We start from the raw sequence: 25,459 nt of genomic DNA, 5'->3' as shown, positions 1-25,459 counted from the left end.
CCCTTGGGTTCGTGTCACACTACAGGTGACCCCACTGCACTCTACATACATACAGACACCGACACACATACAGACACACACTCCTACAGACCCATATATTCACACAGACCCTCTCTCATAAGCAAGCTCTCTGCCATACGCTCACATATACTCCCACACTCAGCCCCCCCCCCAACACACACACCCTCTCATCGACTTATACCACTTTAACCACACACACATAGAAATTCTCTCTCACATGCACTCATAACCCCCTCAACTCCCTCCCCACAAACACGCCCACATGCACACCCACACACATACAAGTTTGTGGGGTGAATTTGTACTTGCAAAATTACATTTTATTTTGCTCAATAACTGCATGAATCCATGTAATATTCTGCAAATCAGTTTTTTTGATTGGAATCAGTCTGACCATTGCGGCACAGACAGTCTCACACAGGGCACCTCACACACTACATGCATTATCTGGGCCGGGCATGACATCAATTGTTAAAAATCACTTGAGAATGTAACTTTTAAGAAGTTCTGCATTTTACTTATGAAAGATCTGAAACCAACATGTTCATTCTAAAAGATGAGAGACTTAACAAACAATCCAGGTCTCTTTCAATTTATGATTTCAGTTCCATCACATTGTAAACTCTTACTGTAAGTTCTGTGTCTTACGATCCTATTCTCCACAACAAACTGATGAAGGAGCAGTGCTCTGAAAGCTAATGTTTCCAAATAAACCTGTTGGACTGTAACCTGGTATTGTGTGATTTTTAACTTTATTAGTCCAAGCATTGAATAGTCATGGGGTTTGTGATGGAGCTACATATAATGTTATATAGGTCACAGTCGGAGTACTGTGTAAATCTGTGGGCACCACACGATAGGAAGGACATGATTGCACTCGAGAGGGCGTAGAAGAGATTCATCAGGATGTTTCCAGAGCTGAAGTAATTCAGCTATGAAGGGAGACTAGGTATCCTTGGGGTTAGTTTTCCTTAGGACAACGTTTTCAGGACAATAGACAGGGCAAATAGGGAGACATGTTTCCCCCTTAGTAGAGGGTCAGTAACCACGGAACAGCTTTAAGGTAAGAAGCGGGAGGTTTAGAAGGGATCTGAAGAAAAGTCTTTGCACCCAGGGGCTTGTATCTGGATCTCAAAAGGGGTGTAGAGATGTGAACCCTCAAGACATTTCCGAACAATTTAAATGATGACTTGAAACACCAAATGGGCTTAGAATAGATGGATGATTCCTGCTCAACTAGGATGGGCTGAAGGGAGTCCTTCCATGTGTGGAATGTGAGATCGGATACCTCAAGAGTGTCAATTGTTGGGGACTGAAATCTGTCCTTTTTAAACTGTGGTGTGTGACGGGCACTAGGAACGACGTGATTATTTGATTAGATTTTATTCCTTCGATTGCTAAATATTTAGCCCTTTTCGGTTTGATGACTCCAGGGCAAACCCATCGAACACTAACTTGTTTATCAAAAGGAAGGTATCCTCCCACTGTTCGATATGCACGCCCAAAGCGTCAGCTTCAGCCAGGGAAGTAGTGCGCCCTTGACATTTTCTCCCCACTGTTTCTCGGTGCTGGAGAAGAAGCCCATCAATTCACATCATGACAAGCAAAGCTCCCTGTCCACAAGGCGAAAGCCTCCAGGTTTTCAAGGGCACCTTTATCCATGCCACTCACACATCCCCAATGGAAACGCTCACCCCTCTTATCCTCGGAGTTAACAGGACGGGAAAGGTGAGCACCTGTGTTTCAAATTTCCCATTTCAAACACAGCGTTACCGTGGGAGGGCGAAATCGGGTGTTAAATTGGGGTATTTTCGTTTTAGGGTGTGCGTCGAACGGTGCTGCATGATTTGAGATTCTCATTTAAAATAAAAAGTGACTGTGGAAGGGCGAAATCGGTTGTGAAATTGGGATGATTTGTTTTCAGGAGTGCATCGAACAGTGCTGCATGATTTCAGATTTTTTTTAAAAAGAGCGTTACGTACAAAAGTATGTAATCCTTCTCTTTATTCGTCCAGGTACTGAACAGGAAAGGAGTGTGTGATTGAGCTGCAAATAATGTTATTTAAGTCACTGTCGGAGTACTGTGTAAATCTGTGGCCACCATACGACAGGATGGACTTGACAAGAGGATGTTTTCTGTCACTGATCCAAATGTCATGATCAGCTGGCTCCTGGCTGTGGGAGGCGGTGTGTTAGTTCTTTTGTTAGCTGTGCTTCCTGACGGTGCGTGGGGTCTGGGTTTAGTCGCAGCTTCGGGCGACTGTCTGTATGCAGTTTGCATATTCTCTTACGTGGGTTTCCTCGCACAGTCCAAAGATGTGCAGGTCAGGTGGATTGGCCGTGGGAAATTGCCCATAGTGTCCAGGTTAGCCACGGGGAATAAAAAAAAACTGGAAAATGGGAGCAGCTCCGGCTGCATCTGCGGAGAGAAATCAGAGTTAACATTTTCAGGTCGAGTGACATATGGGGGGGTTGCAGCGCTTTCGGCTCAGGGTTGAATCAAGATGAGATTCACTTCAGAGGGTCAGCGTGGACTCGATCTGATCCCACACTGTAAGGACTTCAATATCACCCTGTGGTTTGCAAGGTTTAACAACCTGATTTGCGTGAAAATCTTTATCTTACCATACAAGGATCAGAGCACAGTACAGGTTCCAACACTTATGCAAATTGAAAATGAAACAAAGCACTGCAAATGCTGGTAATCTGAAACAAAACCAGAAATTGCTGGTGAAATCAGGTCTGTGGCAGCACCTGTGGAGAGAGGCTGATAAATCTGCAGAGTTTCTCCAGCGATTTCTGTTTTTATTGGTAATTTAGGGAATTGTATTTGTATGGTCTCCGTCAGACAATTTCTAATCGTGGTATAATCTCTGTATGAGAATTTGTACTCTGTAACAAGGACCACATTTCGACATATGGTGCCAAGCTCCGGTTATCGTTTTTATTTCTTGATTGAAAATTCAGGGTCCAAAGTCCAGGACATAAAACGAGTACATACACAGATACTAAAGTGGTTCTGTACACTCTTTGCTTTTCCCCTTCAGGTTCAAATATGCTTTCTCGTTATTCTAAGGACCAATGGATGGTATCTTGGCAAATACATGTCATGAGCCAAGCACATTGCCAAATCTCTTATCGTGTCTCCTCAGTCAGGACCAGCTTGGGCTCTAGTGGAGAAACATTGAACCAAACAATGCAAGGAGAGGCAGTTTGGCTCATTATGTCTGACTCACCCTTTTAGTAAAGCTGTCTAATTATTTCCACTTCCTCGTGCTCTTTCTGAATGACGGATGCAAATATTTCGACTTCAAGTATTTATCGTTGCTGGGCGTCACAACTGAATCTGGTCCAATCACCCTTTCAGGCAGCACATTCTGGATCACGACGTGGAGGTGCTGGTATTGGACTAGGGTGGACTAAGTTAAACGTCACATAACACCAGATTATCGTCAAACAGGTTTATTTCCAAGTTTAAGATTAATCGTTTCAGTTGCATGACACAGTAATCTTTTGCCATAAATTCTGTGTCGTATGATCCGGCTCCACAATGACCTGATGAAGGAGCAGCGCTATGAAAGCTAGTGCTTCTAAATAAACCTGTTGGACTACAACCTGGTGTTGTTTGATTTTTAGCATTCTGGATCACAATGATTAGATTACGTACAGTGTGGAAACAGGCCCTTCGGCCCAACAAGTCCACACCACCCCGCCGAAGCGTAACCCACCCATACCCCTACATCTACATCTACCCCTTACCTAACACTACAGGCAATTTAACATGGCCAATTCACCTGACCTGCACATCTTTGGAGTGTGGGAAGAAACCGGAGCACCCGGAGGAAACCCACGCAGACACGGGGAGAACGTGCAAACTCCACACAATCAGTCGCCTGAGGTGGGAATTGAACCCGGGTCTCTGGCGCTGTGAGGCAGCAGTACTAACCACTGTGCCACCGTGCCGCCCATTAATGGTGTACTATGAGATATTGTTTTCTTTATGTTACGCCAGTTCTTTTAGCTGCTATATTAAATCTGCGTACGCTTGATGATTGACCTTGCTGCTACATGAAACAGTTTCTCTGTATTTACTCTTACGATTTTAACCAAAAAATCCCACTCACCTGCCCTCTTTGAAACAAAATAAGCCATAATTTTGGCTTGAGTCACCCAAGTTTAACGCGAGTTGAACTTGGAAAACTCAATCACCACAGTCCACTGAGTGAACGAAAAAGAAATCCCACATTATCAAAACATGTTTTTCCCATCTGTAATCATTTACAGGCATTTGGCAAATGCTGTAACCAAACCGATTTTGCACATAATGTGCTGTTGCATATCGTAACAAGTTCAACGCCTATTATTTGTAGAAGTATTGTGATTGGGAAATGGAGATTGCAGATATAACTGATTAAGTAACAACATGTAAAAGGCTTGCACTTAAATATAGGGGGTGATGGAATGTGGAATAAAAGATATGAATTGAACAGGTTTGCACACGTATATGGGATCTATTTGAGCAGGGATTGCTCGGTAGAACAGAACTTGAGAACTTCTGTTCTACAATGACTGCAGATGCTGGAAACCAGATTCTGGATTAGTGGTGCTGGAAGAGCACAGCAGTTCAGGCAGCATCCAAGGAGCTTCGAAATCGACGTTTCGGGCAAAAGCCCTTCATCAGGAATAAAGGCAGTGAGCCTGAAGGGTGGAGAGATAAGCTAGAGGAGGGTGGGGGTGGGGAGAAAGTAGCATAGCCTACAATGGGTGAGTGGGGGAGGGGATGAAGGTGATAGGTCAGAGAGGAGAGGGTGGAGTGGATAGGTGGAAAAGGAGATAGGCAGGTAGGACAAGTCCGGACAAGTCATGGGGACAGTGCTGAGCTGGATTTGGAAAGTTCATTGCAACAATATACTTTACTCATCAAAACATTATGTACATATGCAGATAATAAAGCAGTTCTGTACAGTCTTTGCATAAAAAAGAAAAAAAAAACAAACATTAACATTTAACATTCCCTGCAGTTATAGAGTCATAGAGATGTACAGTATGGAAACAGACCCTTCGGTCCAAACCTTCCATGCCGACCAGATATCCCAACCCAATCTAGTCCCACCTGCCAGCACCTGGCCCATATCCCTCCAAACCCTTCCTATTTATACACCCATACAGATGCCTTTTAAATGTTGCAATTGTGCTAGCCTCCACCACTTCCTCTGGCAGCCCATTCCATACATGTACCACCCTCTGTGTGAAAAAGTTGCACCTTAGATCTCTTTTATATCTTTCCCCTCTCACCCTAAAACTACGCCCTCTATTTTTGGACTCCCCCACCCCAGGGAAAAAAATCTTGTCTACTTAGCCTATCCATACACCTCATAACTTTATAAACCTCTAGAAGGTCACCCCTCAGCATCCGACACTCCAGGGAAAACACCCCCAGCCTATTCAACTTCTCCCTATAGCTCAAATCCTCCAATCCTGGCAACATCCATGTAAACCTTTTCTGAACCCTTTCAAATTTCACAGCATCCTTCCAATAGGAAGGAGATCAGAATTGCATGCAATATTCCAAAAGTGGCCTAACCAATGTCCTGTACAATTGCAACATGACCTCCCAACTCCTGTACTCAATATGGGTGGCACAGTGGTTAGCACTGCTGCCTCACAGCGCCAGAGACCCGGGTTCAATTCCTACCTCAGGTGACTGACTGTTTGGAGTTTGCACATTCTCCCTGTGTCTGCGTGGGTTTCCTCCGGGTGCTCCGGTTTCCTCCCACAGTCCAAAGATGTGCAGGTCAGGTGAATTGGCCATGCTAAATTGCCCGTAGTGTTAGGTAAGGGGTAAATGTAGGGGTATGGGTGGGTTGCACTTCAGCGGGTCGGTGTGGACTTGTTGGGCCGAATGGCCTGTTTCCACACTGTAATTAAATCATACCAAATGCCTTCCTCAGTATCCTATTTACCTGTGACTCTACTTTCAAGGAGCTATGAACCTGCACTCCAAGATCTCTTTGTTCAGCAACACTCCCTAGGACTTTACCATTAAGTGTATAAGTCCTGCTAAGATTTGCTTTCCCAAAATGCAGCACCTTGCATTTATCTAAATTAAACTCTATCTGCCATTTCTCAGCCCACTGGCCCATCTGATCACGATCCTATTGTAATCTGAGGTAACCTTCTTGGCTGTCCATCACACCTCCAATTTTGGTGTCATCTGCAAATTGAATGAGTATACCTCTTATTCTCACATCCAAATCATTTATATAACCGATGAAAAGTAGTGGCTCCAGCACTGATCCTTGTGGCACTCCACCGGTCACAGACCTCCAGTCTGAAAAACAACCCTCACCACCCCCCTCTGTCATCCCCCTGTATTCCATGAGATCTAACCTTGCTAACCAGTCCTCCCATGGGGAATTTTGTCAAACGCCTTCCTAAAGTCCATACAAATTATGTTGTAGAAATGAAAGGCATCTCTGACTCATGCATGGCACTATTTACATTCATTCTGAGGCATTGAGAGGGTCTGATGACTGAAAATATCCCTGTGCCATACTGTTCTATATTACACCACTTTCCAGGCCTTCTTTGAAAAGATACATTCCAGAAGGGGGTGAGTGACCTCTCCATCCCCTGCATCCCCCAAGTTTCTTCAAGGGCAATGTGCAGTGGAGCATAGAGACTGGGTATGCGGGAAGGATCTGACAAGTAGTGCCCTTCTCACCACCAGCCAACTATATCTTGGTACTTATTGGAAAACTTTGATGATGAGGCATTCTGCCAAATGACTTTGGCAATCTCCTCAGGGAACCACGCGACAGGATCCTTCTTCCGTAGGGTCTCGAGGATGTTATTTACTTCCTTGTGCTCTTATGGTCCAAACGCTTTTCTTTGCAAATTAGTATATGAATGACAAGTGATATGAAACAGTCCAACTACATGGAGCAGTCTGCAGCACCAAGTCCAGACCCATCCTTCATAACACATACTACCTCACATAGGTTTGTGTACCAAAGATCTATACACAGTTTGACACAGCCGAACATAAAGGTGACCATCAGGATGAAGGTGGCATTGGGTTCGCCTTTTCCTGCCTCTTATCCAGAGGTTTGTACCGTGGTGTCCATGTAGATACGGTCTATCTTTGACCTTCAATGGAAGGTGGCTTGAGTGACTACAACGGGTGCAGGTTTGAATGGGCCAGACCTGCGCCACATGCAGCAAAAGCAAGAGTACTTTATACCTTCTGACTAGATTTTTACCCACAATAGAGAGGGAGCAGTGCTCCCACCTGCCCAGCTTCTGTCTCACCTTGGCAACACACATCGCCCACAGTTTTGCGCACGGCCCTGGCCCCGCTGAGCCGTAAACCCAGCACCTTCAGTTAATCTGTGCTGACAATGAAGGGGATATAGGAGTGGTCATCCCAGTTCCCAAAGAACGTGGCCTCACTCTTGCCTCGATTTACCTTGTCCCTGAGGCTAGTTTGAACCGTTTGCGTGAGTCTGCACATTGATGGAGGATCTGAGTGGAACATGGTGACATCATCCATGTACAGGGAGACTTAGATCTGCAGGCTGTCTGGAATAGTCAGGTTCACATCCTTCCTGACAGACCCAGGTAAAAGCTCCATACAACACACAAATAAGGCAGGCAATAGTGGGCAGCCCTGCCTGACTTCCGATCTGAGCGGGAGGCTTTCTGATTCCCACCTGTTGATTGAGACTGTACTAACGATGCTGGTGTAGAGCAGTTGGATCCAGTTGGGGATTCCCTCCCCAAAGCCCATTTGGAGAGCACACTCCCACATGTAAGTGTGCAATTTCCAGTCAAAGGCCTTATCCTGGTCCAGGCTGATGAGGCAGGAAGCCCCTCCCCCAGCCCTGCATGTGGATCCCGGGAGCCCGAGGCTCTCAGAGATCAACCTGCTGAGTACAGCTCAGTTTGCTTGAAGTGAATCACCCCTCCCAGAGCAGACCTGACCCAGTTGGTGATGATTAGATTAGGTACAGTGTGGAAACAGGCCCTTTGGCCCAACAAGTCCACACCGCCCCGCCGAAGCACAACCCACCCATACCCCTACATCTACCCCTTACCTAACACTACGGGCAATTTAGCATGGCCAATTCACCTGACCTGCACATCTTTGGACTGTGGGAGAAAACCGGATCACCCGGAGAAAACCGGGTGACACGGGGAGAATGTGCAAACTCCACACAGTCAGTCGCCTGAGGCGGGAATTGAACCCGGGTCTCTGGCGCTGTGAGGCAGCAGTGCTAACCACTGTGCCACCGTGCCGCCCACGAATGATCTTAGACAGAACTTTATAATTCACATTCAACAGTGAGATTGGTTGCCAGTTTCTAATTTAGAGTGGTGCTGGAAAAGCACAGCAGGTCAAGCAGCATCCGAGGAGTAGGAAAGTCAACATTTCAGGCAAAAGCCCTTCATCAGGATTGAAGGCAGGGAGCCTCCAGGGTGGAGAGATAAATGGAAGGGGTTGGGGCTGGGGAGAGGGTAGCAAAGAGTATAGTAAGTGTATAGGGGTGGGGATGAAGGTGATAGTTCAGAGAGGAGGGTGGGAGAAGGTAGCAGAGAGTACAGTGGGTGCATGGGGGTGGGGATGAAGGTGATAGATCAGAGAGGAGGGTGGGAGAAGGTAGTAAAGAGTACAATGGGTGGATGGGGGTGGGGATAAAGGTGATAAGTCAGAGAGGAGGGTGGAGCGGATAGGTGGGAAGGAAGATTGGCAGGTAGGACAGGTCATGAGGGCGTTGCTGAGCTGGAAGATTGGAGCTGGGGTGAGGTGGGGGAAGGGGAAATGAGGAAATTGGTGAAGTCCACATTGATGCCCTGGGGTTGAAGTGTTCCGAGACAGAAGATGAGGCGTTCTTCCTCCAGGCATCGGGTGGTGAGGGAGCAGCAGTGGAGGACGCCCAGGACCTGTATGTCCTTGGCAGAGTGGGAGGGGCAGTTGAAGTGTTAGGCCGCGGGGCGGTGGGGTTGATTGGTGCGGCTGTCCCAGACATGTTCCCTAAAGCGCTCTGCGAGAAGAGTCCAGTCTCCCCAATGTAGAGGAGACCACATCGGGAGCAACAGATACAGTAAGTGACATTGGTGGATTTGCAGGTGAAACTTTGATGGATGTGGAAGGCTCCTTGAGGCCCTTGGATAGAGGTGAGGGAGGAGGTGTGGGCGCAGGTTTTGCAATTCCTGCGGTGGCAGGGGAAGGTGCCGGGGGGTTAGTGGATTGTGGGGGGAGTGGACCTGACCAGATAGTCATGGAGGGAACGGTCTTTGCGGAAAGCAGAAAGGGGTGGGGAGGGAAATATATCCCTGGTGGTGGGGTCCGTTAGGAGGTGGCGGAAACGTTGGCAAATGATGCGGTTTATGCGAAGTTTGGAAGGTGGAAGGTGAGGACTGAGGGGTTCTGTCCTCGTTACGGCTGGAGGGGTGGGGTTTGAGGGCGGAGGGGTGGGATGTGGATGAGATGCTTTGAAGGGCATGTTCAACCACGTGGGAAGGGAAACTGCGGTCTCTAAAGAAGGAGGCCATCTGGTGTGTTCTGCGGCAATCCTCACTTTTGGCCAGTTTCTAATTTCCTACTGCTCCCCCTTCCGCTTGGGGCTGAGAATCCTCATGGATTCACACATACTCCTGCCAGAAGCACACTGTCATACACCTCCAGCAGGTCCTGGCCAATCTAGTCCCACAGAACTGAAAACAACTTGGCCAGTAAGCCATTGCTTCTGAGAATTTTATTCTTTCTTAAGGACTCTTTAGCGGCTTGTCCAGCACCTCCCGTGTGCTGTTGTCTAAGACAGAGAGAACAGGAATGACTGGGAGGCCATGCTGTCTGTGTGCTTTATGTCATACAGTCTGGCATAAAAGGATTTGCTGATCCTCAGGATGTCAGACTGCAATGACATAACAGAGCCATCATTTTTCTTCAGGCTGCTGAGCACAGAGCTCTCCCTGTGCACCTTCTGGAGATAGATACACAAGCATATCTCATCCTGCTCCATGGTGCAGACTCTTGGCTGTTTCCCACCGATCTTCTGGAGACCCAAAGAGGGGTTTCACTCTTCTCCAACCTTTGTAGTCCTTTTTGAGTTCTGCAATGTTTTATGGGGTCAGAGTTTCACAATCAGCTTCCACGAGCTCTAGCCAGCCCGACGGTTGTCTTAAAGCTGACAGTCAACCAGCAGGAGGCAGTGTTTAGCGAAGAACACTGGACATTGGTGGATCCAATTGTGAACTCTTGGGACACAAACAGGAAATCTATCCTTGAGTGGCTGGACCCATTCTGGCTGTGACCAGGTGTATCTATGCTGCACTCCGACTTCAGGGGTGCTGAAGAAGCCACGCAGTTTGGTGATTTTAGCCGTTTTCCATTAGGAATCTGGAGCTGGAGTCCAGTTTGCTGCCAGTCCCTCCAGATTATCCATCCGCATCAATGATGCATTTGAAGTCTCTGGCCAGAATGACTGGCCTGGGGTAGTGAGAGTTGCTGGCACTAAGATGGTGTCTTCCTGACTTTTTGGGATCCACCAGCTGTGTTGTAATTTCTGGTTATTTGTTTCCACCCACCCCTACGAAGTCTTGGGCAAGGCTTGTACAGGTGGCCTGATTTTCCACACTGGTTGCAGCTCTTGGAATCCTGATAGTGCTTAGTCAGGTACCCCTCCTGTTAACAGTTACTGCAGAGTGTCACTTTGCAGTCTGCTGACATGTGCCCTAACCTCCCTCAGGTTTGGCACGGAGCGAAGCTGGCGGGTGGGGGGGGGGTGTGAAGAATATTCCAACTGGCATCCATCTTCAGGTCACCTTCTTCTTAAACATAATTTTATTAAAAAAAGGAAAATCTTTTCTTTTGAATATTAAAATAAATACAAAACCAAACAATTCAAACTAATATTTAAAAAAACTGCTAATTACATGAATAAGAATCAACTAATAACTAAGCTAAAAAAGAAAAGTCTTAACAATAATAATAATGATTAATAACCATAACACAGCTCAGCAAAACAAAGCAATAGCCCTCGATCATCAAGTCCATACGTTTATAGATATTCATAGGGTAGTTCCTCCCCTCTGGATACCAGCTTCATTACATAGAATTGCCATGGCTATACAAAAGCTCTTATTAGTATGGTGGACAAACCTGTACCCAGGTAGTCCAAAAAGGGCCGCCACGTCTTGTAGAAATTCTCAGTTTTATGGTGCACCATACTCGTAAGAAAGTCCAAGGGTATGTGCTCCATGACCAGCTTACGCCAGCACGCCAACCCTGGGGGATTTTCTGACATCTACCCTAATAGAGTGTTCTTTCTGGCAAAAAATGTGAGGATATTGAAAAGCCTTTTTTTGCGCATCTAATGAATGTGGACTAACAAAGCCAAGAAGAAGAGATACTGGGTCCATCTCCACTTCCGTCCCCAAGGCCTTCTCTATTTCGCCTACCACAGCGTGCCGGTATGCCTGCAGTCTGTGTCTGGACCAAAGACAATGAGTAAGGCTGCCCACGCTCACTTTACATTTAGGACACATTGGAGATGCTCCTGCTTTAAATTTAGTGAGGTGTTCTGGGGCCAGATGGACCCTGTGGAGACTCTTCAACTGCAAAGTGTGGGTCCTGTTGCAAATCAAAACCCTACTTGCATTTTTCTAAATATCCTCCCATATTTCAGAAGAGATCTCCATGTCCAACTCCCTCTCCCAGACCTTATAGAGTCATTCAGTCTTGTCCAAGGGACCCTCTCCCAATAGATAAATAGTGTTGCAAACAGATTATGTACCCTCAGCACTCAGCACCCTCTTCTCCATGTCGGACCTATACAGATCAGTTAGGAGTGTGGTATGAAGTTTATAACTTGAAAGAAATGAAAGAGGTCCCTCCTGGGCAATTCTTATTTCTGAGCCAACTGGTCAAAGGACATCAATATGTCCCCTTCGAATAAAACAGCCAGGCAAGACATGCCCCTAGCTGCCCATAGTTTAAACCCAGAATCCATCACCCCTGGCTGAAAGCCTGGCATGCCAACTATGCATGTCAGAAATGATATTTTGGCAATAATGCCCTCCATGCCTTGACAGTATTGATGAGATGGAGGATGGAAAAATTTCTGGCTGTAAGAGCTGCTCCTCTTTTTTGAGGTATTTTAGGTGCTGGAGGTGATTTCCTCAAATTCCAGGAGCAGCGATTACAGTTTTATATGCTGTTGCACTGTTTTGGAACTTTGGAAAAAAAAGTCAAAACAACAGCAGTTGAAAAGGGAGAAGAGCAGACAAAGGAAGCACATGGTGAGGACAGTGCAGGAGAGAGAGAGAGAGAGAGAGAGAGAACCTGCACAGTTACTGCCTTTGCTGTTTGAATTCATGTGTCGCTGGACATCGGAGTGCATCTGGAGAAATTAACAAACAGTGAAATTCAAAACTAATCTTGGAGGAACTGTTGGGCGAAGGTCACAGCACAGAATCAGATAAGTTAATTGTTGTTTTAAGTCTGTCCAAGAGAAAGGCTGCAGTAGTGAGTATAGTGGATTCTTTCTTGATTATATGTTTTTGGAGATAAGTCTCTTGATTAAACTTAAAATATAAGCCATAGCTATTAATTTAACCTGGGGCAGTGTTTGTAGAGGAATAAGACGGTGTTATTTTCTGGGTCTGTAGATTGTGAAGGAGCAAAAATGGCCTTTGTAGTGATATGTACTTCTTGTCAGATGTGGGAGTTTAAAGAGAGTTTAAGGGTTACTGCGGATTATATCTGCCATAAATGCTGTTGGATGCGAATCTTATCAGATCGAGTGGATCGGTTGGAGAAACAAATAGAAGCGATGAGGAATTTGCAACAGCAACAGTATGTGATGGATGACAGTTATAGGAAGGGGGGAAAGTCTCAGATACAGTCACATAGATGGGTTAACTCCAGGAAGGGTGAGAGAGGTTGGCAGCTAGAGCAGGAGTCTTTTGTGGATATACCCATTTCAAACAGGTGTGCTGTTTTGGAAAATGTAGGGGGTGATGGATTCTCAGGGAAACGTAGCACAAACAGCCAAGTTTCTGGTATTGAGACTGGCTCTACTGCAGCGAGGGGTACATGGCTTCCAAGAGATGAATTGTGTTAGGGGATTCTGTAGTCCGAGGTACAGACAGACGTTTCTGTGGCCAGCAGAGAAAAAGCAGAATGGTGTGTTGTTTCCCTGGTGCCAGGATCAAGGATGTCTCAGAGAGGGTGCAGAATGTTCACATGGGGGAGAGGGGCCAGCAGGAGGTCATTGTCCACATTGGAACCAACGACATAGGAAGGGAAAAGGTTGAGACTCTGAAGGGAGATTACAGAGAGTTAGGTAGAATTTTAAAAAGGAGATCCTCAAGGGTAGTAATATCTGGATTACTCCCAGTGCTACGAGCTAGTGAGGGCAGGAATAGGAGGATAGAGCAGATGAATGTATGGCTGAGGAGCTGGTGTATGGGAGAAGGATTCACATTTTTGGATCATTGGAATCTCTTTTGGTGTAGAAGTGACCTGTACAAGAAGGACGGATTGCACCTAAATTGGAAGGGGACTAATATACTGGCAGGGAGATTTGCTAGAACTGCTTGGGAGGATTTAAACTAGTAAGGTGGGGGATGGGGGGGGGGGGTGGAACCCAGGGAGATAGTGAGGAAAGAGATCAATCTGAGACTGGTACAATTGAGAACAGAAGTGAGTCAAACAGTCAGGGCAGGCAGGGACAAGGGAGGACTAATAAATTAAACTGCATTTATTTCAATGCAAGGGGCCTAACAGGGAAGGCAGATGAACTCAGGGCATGGTTAGGAACATGGGACTGGGATATCATAGCAATTATGGAAACATGGCGCAGGGATGGGCAGGACTGGCAGCTGAATGTTCCAGGATACAAATGCTACAGGAAGGATAGAAAGGGAGGCAAAAGAGGAGGGGGAGCAGCATTTTTGATAAGGGATAGCATTACAGCTGTGCTAAGGGAGGATATTCCTGGAAATACATCCAGGGAAGTTATTTGGATGGAATTGAGAAATATGAAAGGGATGATCACCTTAATGGGATTGTATTATCGACCCCCCAATAGTCAGAGGGAAATTGAGAAACAAACTTGAAAGGATATCTCAGCTATCTGTAAGAATAATAGTGTGGTATTGGTAGGAGATTTTAACTTTCCAAACATCAACTGGGACTGCCATAGGGTTAAAGGTTTAGATGGAGAGGAATTTCTTAAGTGTGTACAAGACAATTTTCTGATTCAGTATGTGGATGTACCTACTAGAGAAGGTGCAAAACGTGACCTATTCTTGGGAAATAAGGCAGGGCAGGTGACTGAGGTGTCAGTGGGGGAGCACTTTGGGGCCAGTGACCATAATTCTATTCGTTTTAAAATAGCGATGGAAAAGGATAGACCAGATCTAAAAGTTGAAGTTCTAAAGTGGAGAAAGGCCAATTTTGACGGTATTAGGCAAGAACTTTCAAAAGCTGATTGGAGGCAGATGTTCGCAGGTAAAGGGACCGCTGGAAAATGGGAAGCCTTCAGGAATGAGATAACAAGAATCCAGAGAAAGTATATTCCTGTCAGGGTGAGAGGGAAGGCTGGTAGGTATAGGGAATACTGGATGACTAAAGAAATTGAGGGTTTGGTTAAGAAAAAGAAGGAAGCATATGTCAGGTATAGACAGGATAGATCAAGTGAATCCTTCGAAGAGTATAAAGGAAGTAGGAATATACTTAAGAGGGAAATCAGGAGGGCAAAACGGGGACATGAGATAGCTTTGGCAAATAGAATTAAGGAGAATCCAAAGGGGTTTTACAAATATATTAAGGGCAAAAGGGTAACTAGGGAGAGAATACGGCCCCTCAAAGATCAGCAAGGCGGCCTTTGTGTGGAGCCACAGAAAATGGGGGAGATACTAAATGAATATTTTGTGTCAGTATTTACTGTGGAAAAAGATATGGAAGATATAGACTGTAGGGAAATAAATGGTGACATCTTGCAAAATGTCCAAATTACAGAGGAGGAAGTGTTGGATGTCTTGAAATGGTTAAAGGTGGATAAATCCCCAGGACCTGATCAGGTGTACCCGAGAACTCTGTGGGAAACTAGAGAAGTGATTGCTGGGCCTCTTGCTGAGATATTTGTATCATCGATAGTCACAGGTGAGGTGCCGGAAGACTGGAGGTTGGCAAACGTGGTGCCACTGTTTAAGAAGAGTGGTAAGGACAAGCCAGGGAACAATAGACCAGTGAGCCTGACCTTGGTGGTGGGCAAGTTGTTGAAGGGAATCCTGAGGGACAGGATGTACATGTATTTGGAAAGGCAAGGACTGATTCGGGATAGTCAACATGGCTTTGTGCATGGGAAATTATGTCTCACAAACTTGTTGAGTTTTTGATGAAGTAACAAAGAAGATTGATGAGGGCAGGGCAGTAGATGTGATCTATATAGACTTCAGTAAGGCGTTCGACAAGGTTCACCATGGGACACTGATTAGCAAGGTTAGATCTCATGGAATACAGGGAGAACTAGCCATTTGGATACAGAACTGGCTCAAAGGTAGAAGACAGAGGGAGGTGGTGGAGGGTTGTTTTTCAGACTGGAGGCCTGTGACCAGTGGAGTGCCACAAGGATCGGTGCTGAGCCCTCTACTTTTTGTCATTTACATAAATGATTTGGATGCGAGCATAAGAGATATAGTTGTTAAGTTTGCAGATGACACCAAAATTGGAGGTGTCGTGGACAGCGAAAAGGGTTACCTCAGATTACGACAGGATCTTGACCAGATAGGCCAATGGGCTGAGAAGTGGCAGATGGAGTATAATTCAAATAAATGCGAGGTGCTGCATTTTGGGAAAGCAAATCTTAGCAGGACTTATGCACTTAATGGTAAGGTCCTAGGGAGTGTTGCTGAACAAAGAGACCTTAGAGTGTTGCTGAACAAAGAGACCTTAGGTTCATAACTCCTTGAAAGTATAGCCGCAGGTAGATAGAATAGTGAAGAAGGCATTTAGTACGCTTTCCTTTATTGGTCAGAGCATTGAGTACAGGAGTTGGGAGGTCATGTTGCGGCTGTACAGGACATTGTTAGGCCACTGTTGGAATATTGCATGCAATTCTGCTCTCCTTCCTATTGGAAGGATGTTGTGAAACTTGAAAGGGTTCAGAAAAGATTTACAAGGATGTTGCCAGGGTTGGAAGATTTGAGCTATAGAGAGAGGCTGAACAGGCTGGACTGTTTTCCCTGGAGTGTCGGAGGCTGAGGGGTGACCTTATAGAGGTTTACAATATTCTGAGGGGTATGGATAGGATAAATAGGCAAAGTCTTTTCCCTCGCTGGGGAGTCCAGAACTAGACGGCATAGGTTTAGGGTGAGAGGGGAAAGATATAAAAGAGGCCTAAGGGGCAACATTTTCAGGCAGAGTGTGGTACATGTATGGAATGAGCTGCCAGAGGATGTGGTGGAGGCTGGTACAATTGCAATATTGAAGAGGCATTTGGATGGGTATATGAATAGGAAGAGTTTGGAGGGATATGGGCCGGGTGCTGGCAGGTGGGACGAGATTGGTTGGGATATCTGGTCAGCATGGACGGGTTGGACCGAATGGTCTGTTTCCATGCTGTACATCTCTATGACTCTATGACTCTATGACTATTGGGCTACGGCAATATTTAACTGTTCTCATTTTGTCTAAGAACAGCAGGCTAATAAGGGGGCATCTTGCCTGAGATCTTCGATGTCCAACCAAAGTGAGTGAGGCTCCCCCTGAACTGATAGTTTTTGATATCTGGGAGGCCCACTCCTCCCAGTCTGTAAGGTAACTGCAATTTAGTCAATTTAATTAGGGACTGCTTGCGATATTTGATAAAAGAACTAAACCAACCGCTCTGTCTTCTAAATATTTGCTTAGTAAAAAGCAGAGGAAGAATTTGCATAGGATACAACAGGTGGGGCAGAATGTTCATTTTAATGAGGGCTATCTGACCTAACCAAGAGGTCAGAAGAATTCCCATCTACGAAGATCCTGCTCGATTCCTTTGAATAAAAGAGCAAAATTGGCTGTAACTAGCCGATCAAAAATGGGAGTAATAAATATACCTAAGTAAAGAAAACCCTCTTGCAACCATCCAAAGGGGAACAGAGATCCGCCCTCAGGATCAGGCACTCTTTGGAGACGATCCATGGGCATGGCCTCTGACTTCACAAACTTGATCTTATAACCTGAGAAGCTACCAAATAGATTGATGCTTTGTATCCGGTGTGGCACTGAGACTGTTGGGTTTGATAAGAAGACAAGAACATCATCTGCATACAGTGTGATCTTATGTGACTCCTTCGCCACTTCAGGGTCACCTTGACCTGTCACTTGCGGGTCCACACTCTGAAGGAGTCCACCATGTTGGTGATGTGCGTCCTCTGCAAGGAAGGTGAGGACACCTGCTGGGTTCTAGGGGTTGTGCATTTGGATTGTACCAACCCGGCTCCTCTCCACTGGGACGATGAACAATGGTGCCACAAACAGGACAGAGAGAGAGAAGGCCCTCACCTCTTTTCTCTTCAAATACCTTCAGGAAACATTCACATTGCTTCATACTCCAGAAGGTCACATCAAAATAACAACTGAGCCCCGTATTCAGCCTTATGTGTCAGTGCATTACTGAAGGAATGTTTCACTGTCAGAGTTGCCATCATGAAAAGAAATACTGAGGCCTCAGAAATAAAAGATCCCATGTCACTGGTTTCACCATTACATCTGTTAAACTATCAATCAACATCATCAGCAAGGCAGATTATTAGGTTCTTTATCAAGTTGGTATTTGTGGGGCAATGCTGAGTGTAAACCAATGGCTGCATTTCCTGCATTGGAGTAGTTCTTTACTTCAAAAGTACTTAAAGCTGAAAAGTGCTTTGGAAACCACTGCAGAAGTCAAAGTCGTGGAGTTATACAGCATGGAAACAGATTCTCTGGTCCATCTCATCTGCACCAACCAGACATCCCAATCTGGCCAAGTCCCATTTGTCAGCACCCAGTCCATATCCCTCTAAACCCTTTCTATTCATATACCCATCCAGATGTCTCTTAAATGTTGCGATTGTAGCTGTCTCCAACACTTCCTCTGACAGCTCATTCCATGTACACACCATTCCCTGTGTGAAAAGTTACCCCTCAGTTCATTTCTAAATCTTTCCCCTCTCACCTTTAGCCTATGCCCTCTAATTTTGGACTCACCTAACCTGGGAAAAAGGCCTTGTCTAATTACCCTATCCATGCCCCTAATGATTTTATAAACCTCTTTAAGATCATTCATCAGCCTCCGATGCTCCAGGGAAAATAGCCCCAAGTATTTCCAAAAGCAAATTACTGCAGTTACTGAATGCAAATCTGAAATATGGAAAAGAAAATGCTGGAAATACTCAAAATGTCAAGAAACAGGAAGCTATGGAGAGAGAACCAAACTTTAAGAGTCCTATAGAGCCCTGAATACCTTGGACTTTTGTGAGAAATTAGGGAGAATCACTCTTGTAACTTATGGTCTTATTGAGAAGTTCAGTGAGATTTTTCTCGGTGTCAGGAGCAGCAAGGAACATTTTCCAAAGAGTTCAGGATGGTGAGATGAGATTGTTGCTCGAGCATGAAGAGATGCCTATTAACAAGTTCTTCACATTGATGTTTGCCCCAATAGTATGCAGGTTCCTATTTGACCACACATTGGATAGAAACTAGAAAGTCAGAGTAGGCCCTAGCAACTCCAACTCAATACTTGCTGCTGTGGACCTCCAACTTGGTCACGTAGCACCAACATCTCAGGGCATACTCCAAAACAGCAGCCGCCCCCACCCCACATCCACACACACTGGCATCCAACAAATGCTAGCCTTGCTTCACAATGACGACACATCTTCACTTACTGTATACTTTGGGGTCGACCAGAAATGATCATTGCAATGCTGCTACAAAGACACATTGCATTCAGGGATACGCACTCAGCTCACAGATTGAGCCAGGCTTCATCTCAGGGTTCTTCTCTTGCACTTTTAGCACTCATTCACTCGGCACCAACTTGGATGCCCTCAGCATCCTTTCCTGGCCGTACTGTTCCTTGCCTTGGCTTTTCACAGTTTGGCCAAAGCTGAAATGCTCACAGGACTGCTGCATTGCCTTGCTACTTAGTACATAGACATAGCCAGGCAGCTTGTCATGCTGGTCAGTCGTCTACAATCAAGGGGGTGAGCTATTGCTGTCTGGTTCATCGCTATGTAAATCTCATCAGCAGCAAACATGGCAAACACGTGAAAGCAACCAGCCCCATCTCAAACTCTAAAGGAAGTAGCCTACAGTCAATGAGTTCCAGGCTCAACCTCTGTGTACAGGTGAACCCCCAAACATCAATAACCCTTTCCTGAGAACTCTCCCTGTCAATTCCATAGGCTTCCTCCTGACCACATGCCTGACTATACAAAAGTTACTGGACTGATCCTGGATGCTGCCATTGCCTTATTGTATCAGGCCCCCTTGACTGACATGAGTCTTCCTGGACTTCAATGTGGACTACTGCTGCTGGGGAGAGATTTCAAAGAGGAGTCTTGAGTCCTGTGATAAGTAGAACGAATTGATTTTTATTTGGAGCTCCTAACCACACAGAGGACGGTGATCACTAGAAGCAGTTTCCAAAGCACTTTGCCAACTGTAATCAAACCAACATCATACAGTTTTGTATCCCAATGGTTACGTGAAACATTGGTTGAAAATATAACTTCAAGTCAATGATCTTATGCAAGAGCAAGCTATGCTTTTTGTACCCTAGCTCTTCTGGATATTTCAATCCTTGTGACTCCACATAATTTTATCAGAACTTCTGCTTTTTGTGCACATTTCATGGATAGGGTCAGCTTGCATCATCTGTTATTTGTTTCATGCGAGTGATATTATGTGTTTATCCAGATTTGCTTCATGGCCTCTGAACCTTATGAAACTGCTGACTGTCCTTCCTTGGGGTCATTAGGTAAAACTGTCTACACTGCGCAGAACTGTCTAACACAGAACCGATGAGAGAGCTGACATTGGGGAGGTGATGGCCTCACGGTATTATTGCTGGACTGTTAATCCAGACACCCATTAATGCTCTGGAGAATGAGTTCAAACCCTACTGTGGCAGATTATTCCAAATAAGGCATGCACTTGGCACAGAGATCTGTATAAAAAGCACCCTGGGGAATCCTTGATTTCAGCAGCAACTCTAGACATTAGCAACTGTGAAGAAATATCTTATGTCAGGAGACATGGTGAAGACATCAAGAAAAGTTCCAGCCAACTCTCCCGCGTAATAACATTTGGAGTTGGTTATAGAACCCAGGGTAGCAAATGACGGTGCTTGTGATATCCTTCAGTCCAACTCGTTCATGCAGATTGGGTATCCTAACCTCATCTAGTCCCACTTGGCCTATATCCCTCCAAACCCGTCCTATTCATATACCCCATCCAGATGCCTTTAAATGTTGCAATTGTACTAGCTTCCAACATTTCCTCTGGCAGCCCATTCCACACACGTACCACTCTCTGCGTGAAAAAGTTGCCCCTTAGATCTCTTTTATATCTTTCCCCTCTCACCCTAAACCTATGCCCTCTAGTTCTGGAGTGCCCCACCCCAGGAAAAAGACCTTGTCTATTTACCCATTCCATGCCCCTCATGATTTTATAAACCTCTAGAAGGTCACCCCTCAGTCTCCGATGCTCCAGGGAACACAGCCCTGGCCTATTAAACCTCTACGCATTGCTCAAATTCTCCAACCCTGGCAACATCCTTGTAAATCTTTTCTGAACCCTTTCAAGTTTCACAACATCTTTCCGATAGAAAGGAGACCAGAATTGCACACAATATTCCAAAAATGGCCTAGCCAATGATCTGTACAGCTGCAACATGACCTCCCAACTCCTGTACTCAATACTCTGACCAATAAAGGAAAGCATACCAAATGCCTTCTTCACTATCCTATCTACCTGCGACTCTACTTTCAATTCTCAGATTCTCGTTTCTCTCTGGTAGAAGAGAAACCTGCATATTAATGACATAAGACCTAATGTTAATGTGGGTGGTAATGAACAATAATCTCTGTTAGAGGCATCTCGTCACTTTCTAGTGAGAATCCTAACTTGATGCCATACTAGATGCTCCCAACATCGAGAAAGGCCTTGCTGGGCTTCTTATGCAATTGCACCAGATTTCTCACCTTAGACCACGTTGTTCAGGGTTGTAAAAGTTTCCGCCCTCAACATTCCAATCAGGAATAACTGAATTAAGCCACATCTCTTGTTACCACATAGATTGTTTTCATCGAGAATGTTGATAAAGAGGAAGAGTTATCCCAAGCATGGCATTTCCAGAAAAAGAACATCAGAGTACTTCGAGAAAGGTTAGTGAATATCATCAAACAATATCCTCACTCCTTAGCTATGTATTACATGAAAGTTGTTTGAGTTTGCAGGTGAAAATCTCTAAAAGCACATTAGAGATGTTGCAACATGAATAAAATGTTTGTAACCTTAATTCTTAAATGTTTCTATCTTAAAGTGTTTTTGATTTGTAGCTCCAGCTTCTTTTACTTTTATTTTTATGTTTTATTCCATGTTTTCTTGTTCACTATCTACTTATTTCCCAATCTACTCAGAAGAAATATCCCGCTTTGTTTCCCAACTTTGGTATAATGCTTCCCTCAGACATTAAATAAGGATGGTGAGTAGTTGGAAAAGCTGATTTCAGAAGGAACTGGGCTCAAAGACACTCAAGAGTCCAGAGCAAAAGCCGTTTTGTGAAGTAATCGTCTTGAAACAGAGAGCTTTCCAAGGACAAGGTGACCAATTGCCTCGTATTAAAAGGGGATTATCCCTTATTTTGACCCTTTACCCATTTTTGTTCCTTATTTCTATGGTGGGCAGTGGCACACTGAGCATGGGAGACTTCTCTTGTCTTTGTCGTCTTTTTCCAGCAAGAGAATTGTGGGTGTTGGCTGTGGAACTAACCTATGGGAAATGAGGAATGGAGTGAAAGGCTTCTTGAGTAGAAAACCATTTTTTCTATGAGTTGTACTTTTATCCCTCCATGGCCTTATTCTTCCCTATCTCTGTAACCTCCTCCAGCCATTATAGGGATCATGAGATCTCTGTGCTCCTCTGACTTTGGCCTCTTGGGTATTCTCTTAGGTTTCCATTGTCCTACCATGAGCAATCATACCTTCAGCTGCCTGGGGCTCAAGCCATTCTTTTAAGATGTACTTTAACATGTGCCACTTCAAATTAACTATTGATCATCTGTCCTGTCTGTGACTTGGTTTGGTTAAACAACTCTGGGAAGTGATTTGGGACATTTTGTGAAAGTAAAAGGGTTATATTAATGCATTTTGTTATTGCTGATGATGTATACAATTCCAAGCAAACAGTATCACCCTTACAGTGGAACAGTGCATTCTTGGCTGATGGGAGACCAGAAGTCACAAAGAATATAGAATGCTAGACATCATTATGTTCCATAATGCTAAACTTTTCATGAGATTGCTACAATGGGGGGTGGACAGGGAGAGGTGATGTCGAAGGATAGAGGGTGATGAGCAATAAAGGAGGAGTGATGGGCAGGGATAGTGTAGAATGAAGAACAGCCATTCTCATAGTCACAGGGGGTGTGGTAACGAATAAGACCCATAGAGAATTTAGGAGAAAAATCTTTCCTGAGAGTGATGAGAGTGTAGAACTTGCTGTTATGTGGAGCAGTTGAGGTGATATCGATACATTTAACAAGAGGCCACATAAACAGATCAGGGAGAAACAGGATGAGATGAAGATTCAGTTGGAAGAGGCTGGTGTGGAGCACAAACTCCATCATGAACTAAATGGCCTGTTTCTGTGCTAGAAAATTCCATGTAATCCCATCAAATCCCAGTGTACCTTGACTCTATCAGAGAAATGCAGTGTAAATGTTGACTTTTGAACACAGAAGCTTTGGGGTCTGCAATTTTCTTTCTAACATGTTGCCTTTTATTTCATTGTTCTACTGTTGATTGTTTTTAAGCCAATAATGAATAAGCAATCAAATCACTTTGTGTGTAAATCTTAACTTTATTGCTGTTGTCCTTCATGAACTGCATTAAATTGAATTAAACGTTAATTTTTATTCTTTTTATTTCAGGGAGGAATTCTTTATTCCAGGGTTAGTTGACACACACATCCATGCATCCCAATATCCCAACATGGGAACCTGCTTGGATCTACCACTTCTTGAATGGTTGGTCAGATATACATTTCCTGTTGAATCCAAATTCAAAGACCCAAAGTTTACCGAGGATGTCTACACTAAACTAGTGGTATGTCTAATATCTTAATGTACCTCAATATATTTATTTTCCAATGTCTTCCATCAAAATGATGGGAGGTGTTTATGAACTCAAAACTGTTCTATCTTACAGGCTGTTTGAAGCTTACTGTGCAATGACTAGTTCTGCCCTTTTCTTTCTCCTAGGAATTCTAGCAGTAACTAATTCTGTAATCTTAGTCAAAGAGATGTTATGGCACAAAAGGCCATTCCACCCATTGAGTAAATTCTGGCTGTCTGTACAGCAATCCTTTCATACATTCTGTTTTGTCATGCAAATTTTATTTCCCTCAAATGCTTGTCACCACTTCCAGCAGGCAGCAAGTGTGTTAATGCAGCAATTATTAAACAAACACAACTTAAAAGCGAATTAACACCTCAACCTTACATTGTCCAACAACAAGTTATTCAATTAGCTGTGTTTAATTGGTCTGGAAATTGCTTGGAAGACATCAACCCAGATTTATCTATCAAAAGTTTATTTTACCATACTACCACCAGTATATATTTTGGGTGTTACTTATTATGGTCAAACCTCCAATAAATGCAAGGAATAGTATTCTGATCAAATATTTATTTTTAAAAAATCTTCACCCATAACCTGTCATAAATTTGTTGTCCACAGCAAGAATTATGTGATTCCCATGTTTCTCTCATCATATTGCCTTAGATCACCCAGTGATCAAATTGCACATTTTTCTGAGCAATCTTTAATTAGTCCTTTCACATGTTGAATTAATAACCTAAAAATGTGTCATCATTATGAATGAAGATTTGAGAGAATTGTTATATTCACAATTTTGGCTGTCAAGATATATTTATTGTTATGTTGTGACTCACAGTCAGCATCTCAGTATACATTAAAGAGATATGTTAATGATATCACCACTCTAATGTGACTAGCATGAGACCTAAGACTATAAAGATCCATCTTCCCTCTGGTTATTTGAAGTATGATAATATACTTGAAGCGTGCTCATCCACTGCAAAATCATAGGTTAATATTAGCCCAGGCATTGACACACACACAATGTTTATATATAGTAGTTGCAATAAATGTCTGTTGGATTCATCAATACCACAATATCATTGCCCAGTTTCTTATATTATAGGAGAAGCATAAACATTAGGTAATGCACAGTGTTCTAGGCAAACTCACACCAGCCATTACATGCTACAGACGTCAAAGATGGAAATTATTGAGCTTCCTTTCCTAGCAGTGTAAAGTTGCCCATGTTTCACAGCCAAATAGAAAAGTGTTGAGAACACAGAACTTACAAAAGCATTTACTTGGTTCCGTAGATGTTTCATGAGTTAGACAAAGGTACTGACTATTTTCCCTCTGTATCATGTTCTGCAACAAGTGACAGGTTATCTGACCCTGGGCGGCATCATTTGCTAATGACTTCCAGTGGGGTGCATTCAGTGTGTCCAGGGTAAAAGATGCAACCTTATCTCACAACCCCAGTTTTCTTCACACTTGAAGTCAGACAGAACAAGTTACAAAGATGAGCGGAACAGTCTGTGAGTCTTCGTAGCTGAGTTCCTGTGCGGAGGACGAGCACAACATCATCAGCTTAGTGGAGTTCCTTGATCAGTTTTTTTAAAATCTTTGGTCTCAGTCTTTACAGAGTGTAGAATGTCAGAGATGCTTGCAAGTGGGGCCTGAAAACTTGATTGTCATATCCTGGGAATCATTAGCTGGGAAAAAGAGAAATGGTGAGGCACACTCACAATGATCAGTGTTTACAGAAGTTTGGCAATAGGTGCCAATGACGTAAATGACAATCCACAATATTACATAACAGCCTCATGTGCTTTGCTTGTGATGGAGCTTGCCTCTTTTACTCTTTAATAAGTGGGAGGGAAAAGAAACACTAATTTAGTACTATACAACTTAAACTATACCCCTTTAAAACACTATTCACATAGACAGCACAACAATCAATCTCCAATTCAATCACTGATTTGGTGGACTTGGTTAGTGTCTTCTTGTATTAGAATGCTTCCATTTTAGTTCCTAGGTTTCTGTTTTGGTCTTTTCAGTCACAGAGACAAAGTAGATT

General features: G+C 44.2%; 1 protein-coding gene across 1 annotated transcript in view; it reads left to right on the top strand.

Annotated features, from left to right (window-relative positions):
* Positions 1 to 1,591: 1,591 nt before the first annotated feature.
* The window catches only part of gda (guanine deaminase), a 53,355-nt gene continuing 29,487 nt past the window's right edge, over positions 1,592 to 25,459 (top strand). Inside the window, exons 1-3 of the mRNA XM_072592041.1 lie at positions 1,592 to 1,749; positions 21,356 to 21,444; positions 23,211 to 23,385. Of these exons, the coding sequence (XP_072448142.1) occupies positions 1,618 to 1,749; positions 21,356 to 21,444; positions 23,211 to 23,385 (396 nt within the window). The 5' untranslated portion in view covers positions 1,592 to 1,617. The remainder of the gene's footprint in view (positions 1,750 to 21,355; positions 21,445 to 23,210; positions 23,386 to 25,459) is intronic.

The sequence above is a fragment of the Chiloscyllium punctatum genome, chromosome 2, assembly GCF_047496795.1.
Source record: "Chiloscyllium punctatum isolate Juve2018m chromosome 2, sChiPun1.3, whole genome shotgun sequence".
Classification (NCBI taxonomy): domain Eukaryota; kingdom Metazoa; phylum Chordata; class Chondrichthyes; order Orectolobiformes; family Hemiscylliidae; genus Chiloscyllium; species Chiloscyllium punctatum.
Note: the sequence above shows the minus strand (reverse complement) of the source record. Positions and strands in the feature narration are given on the sequence as shown.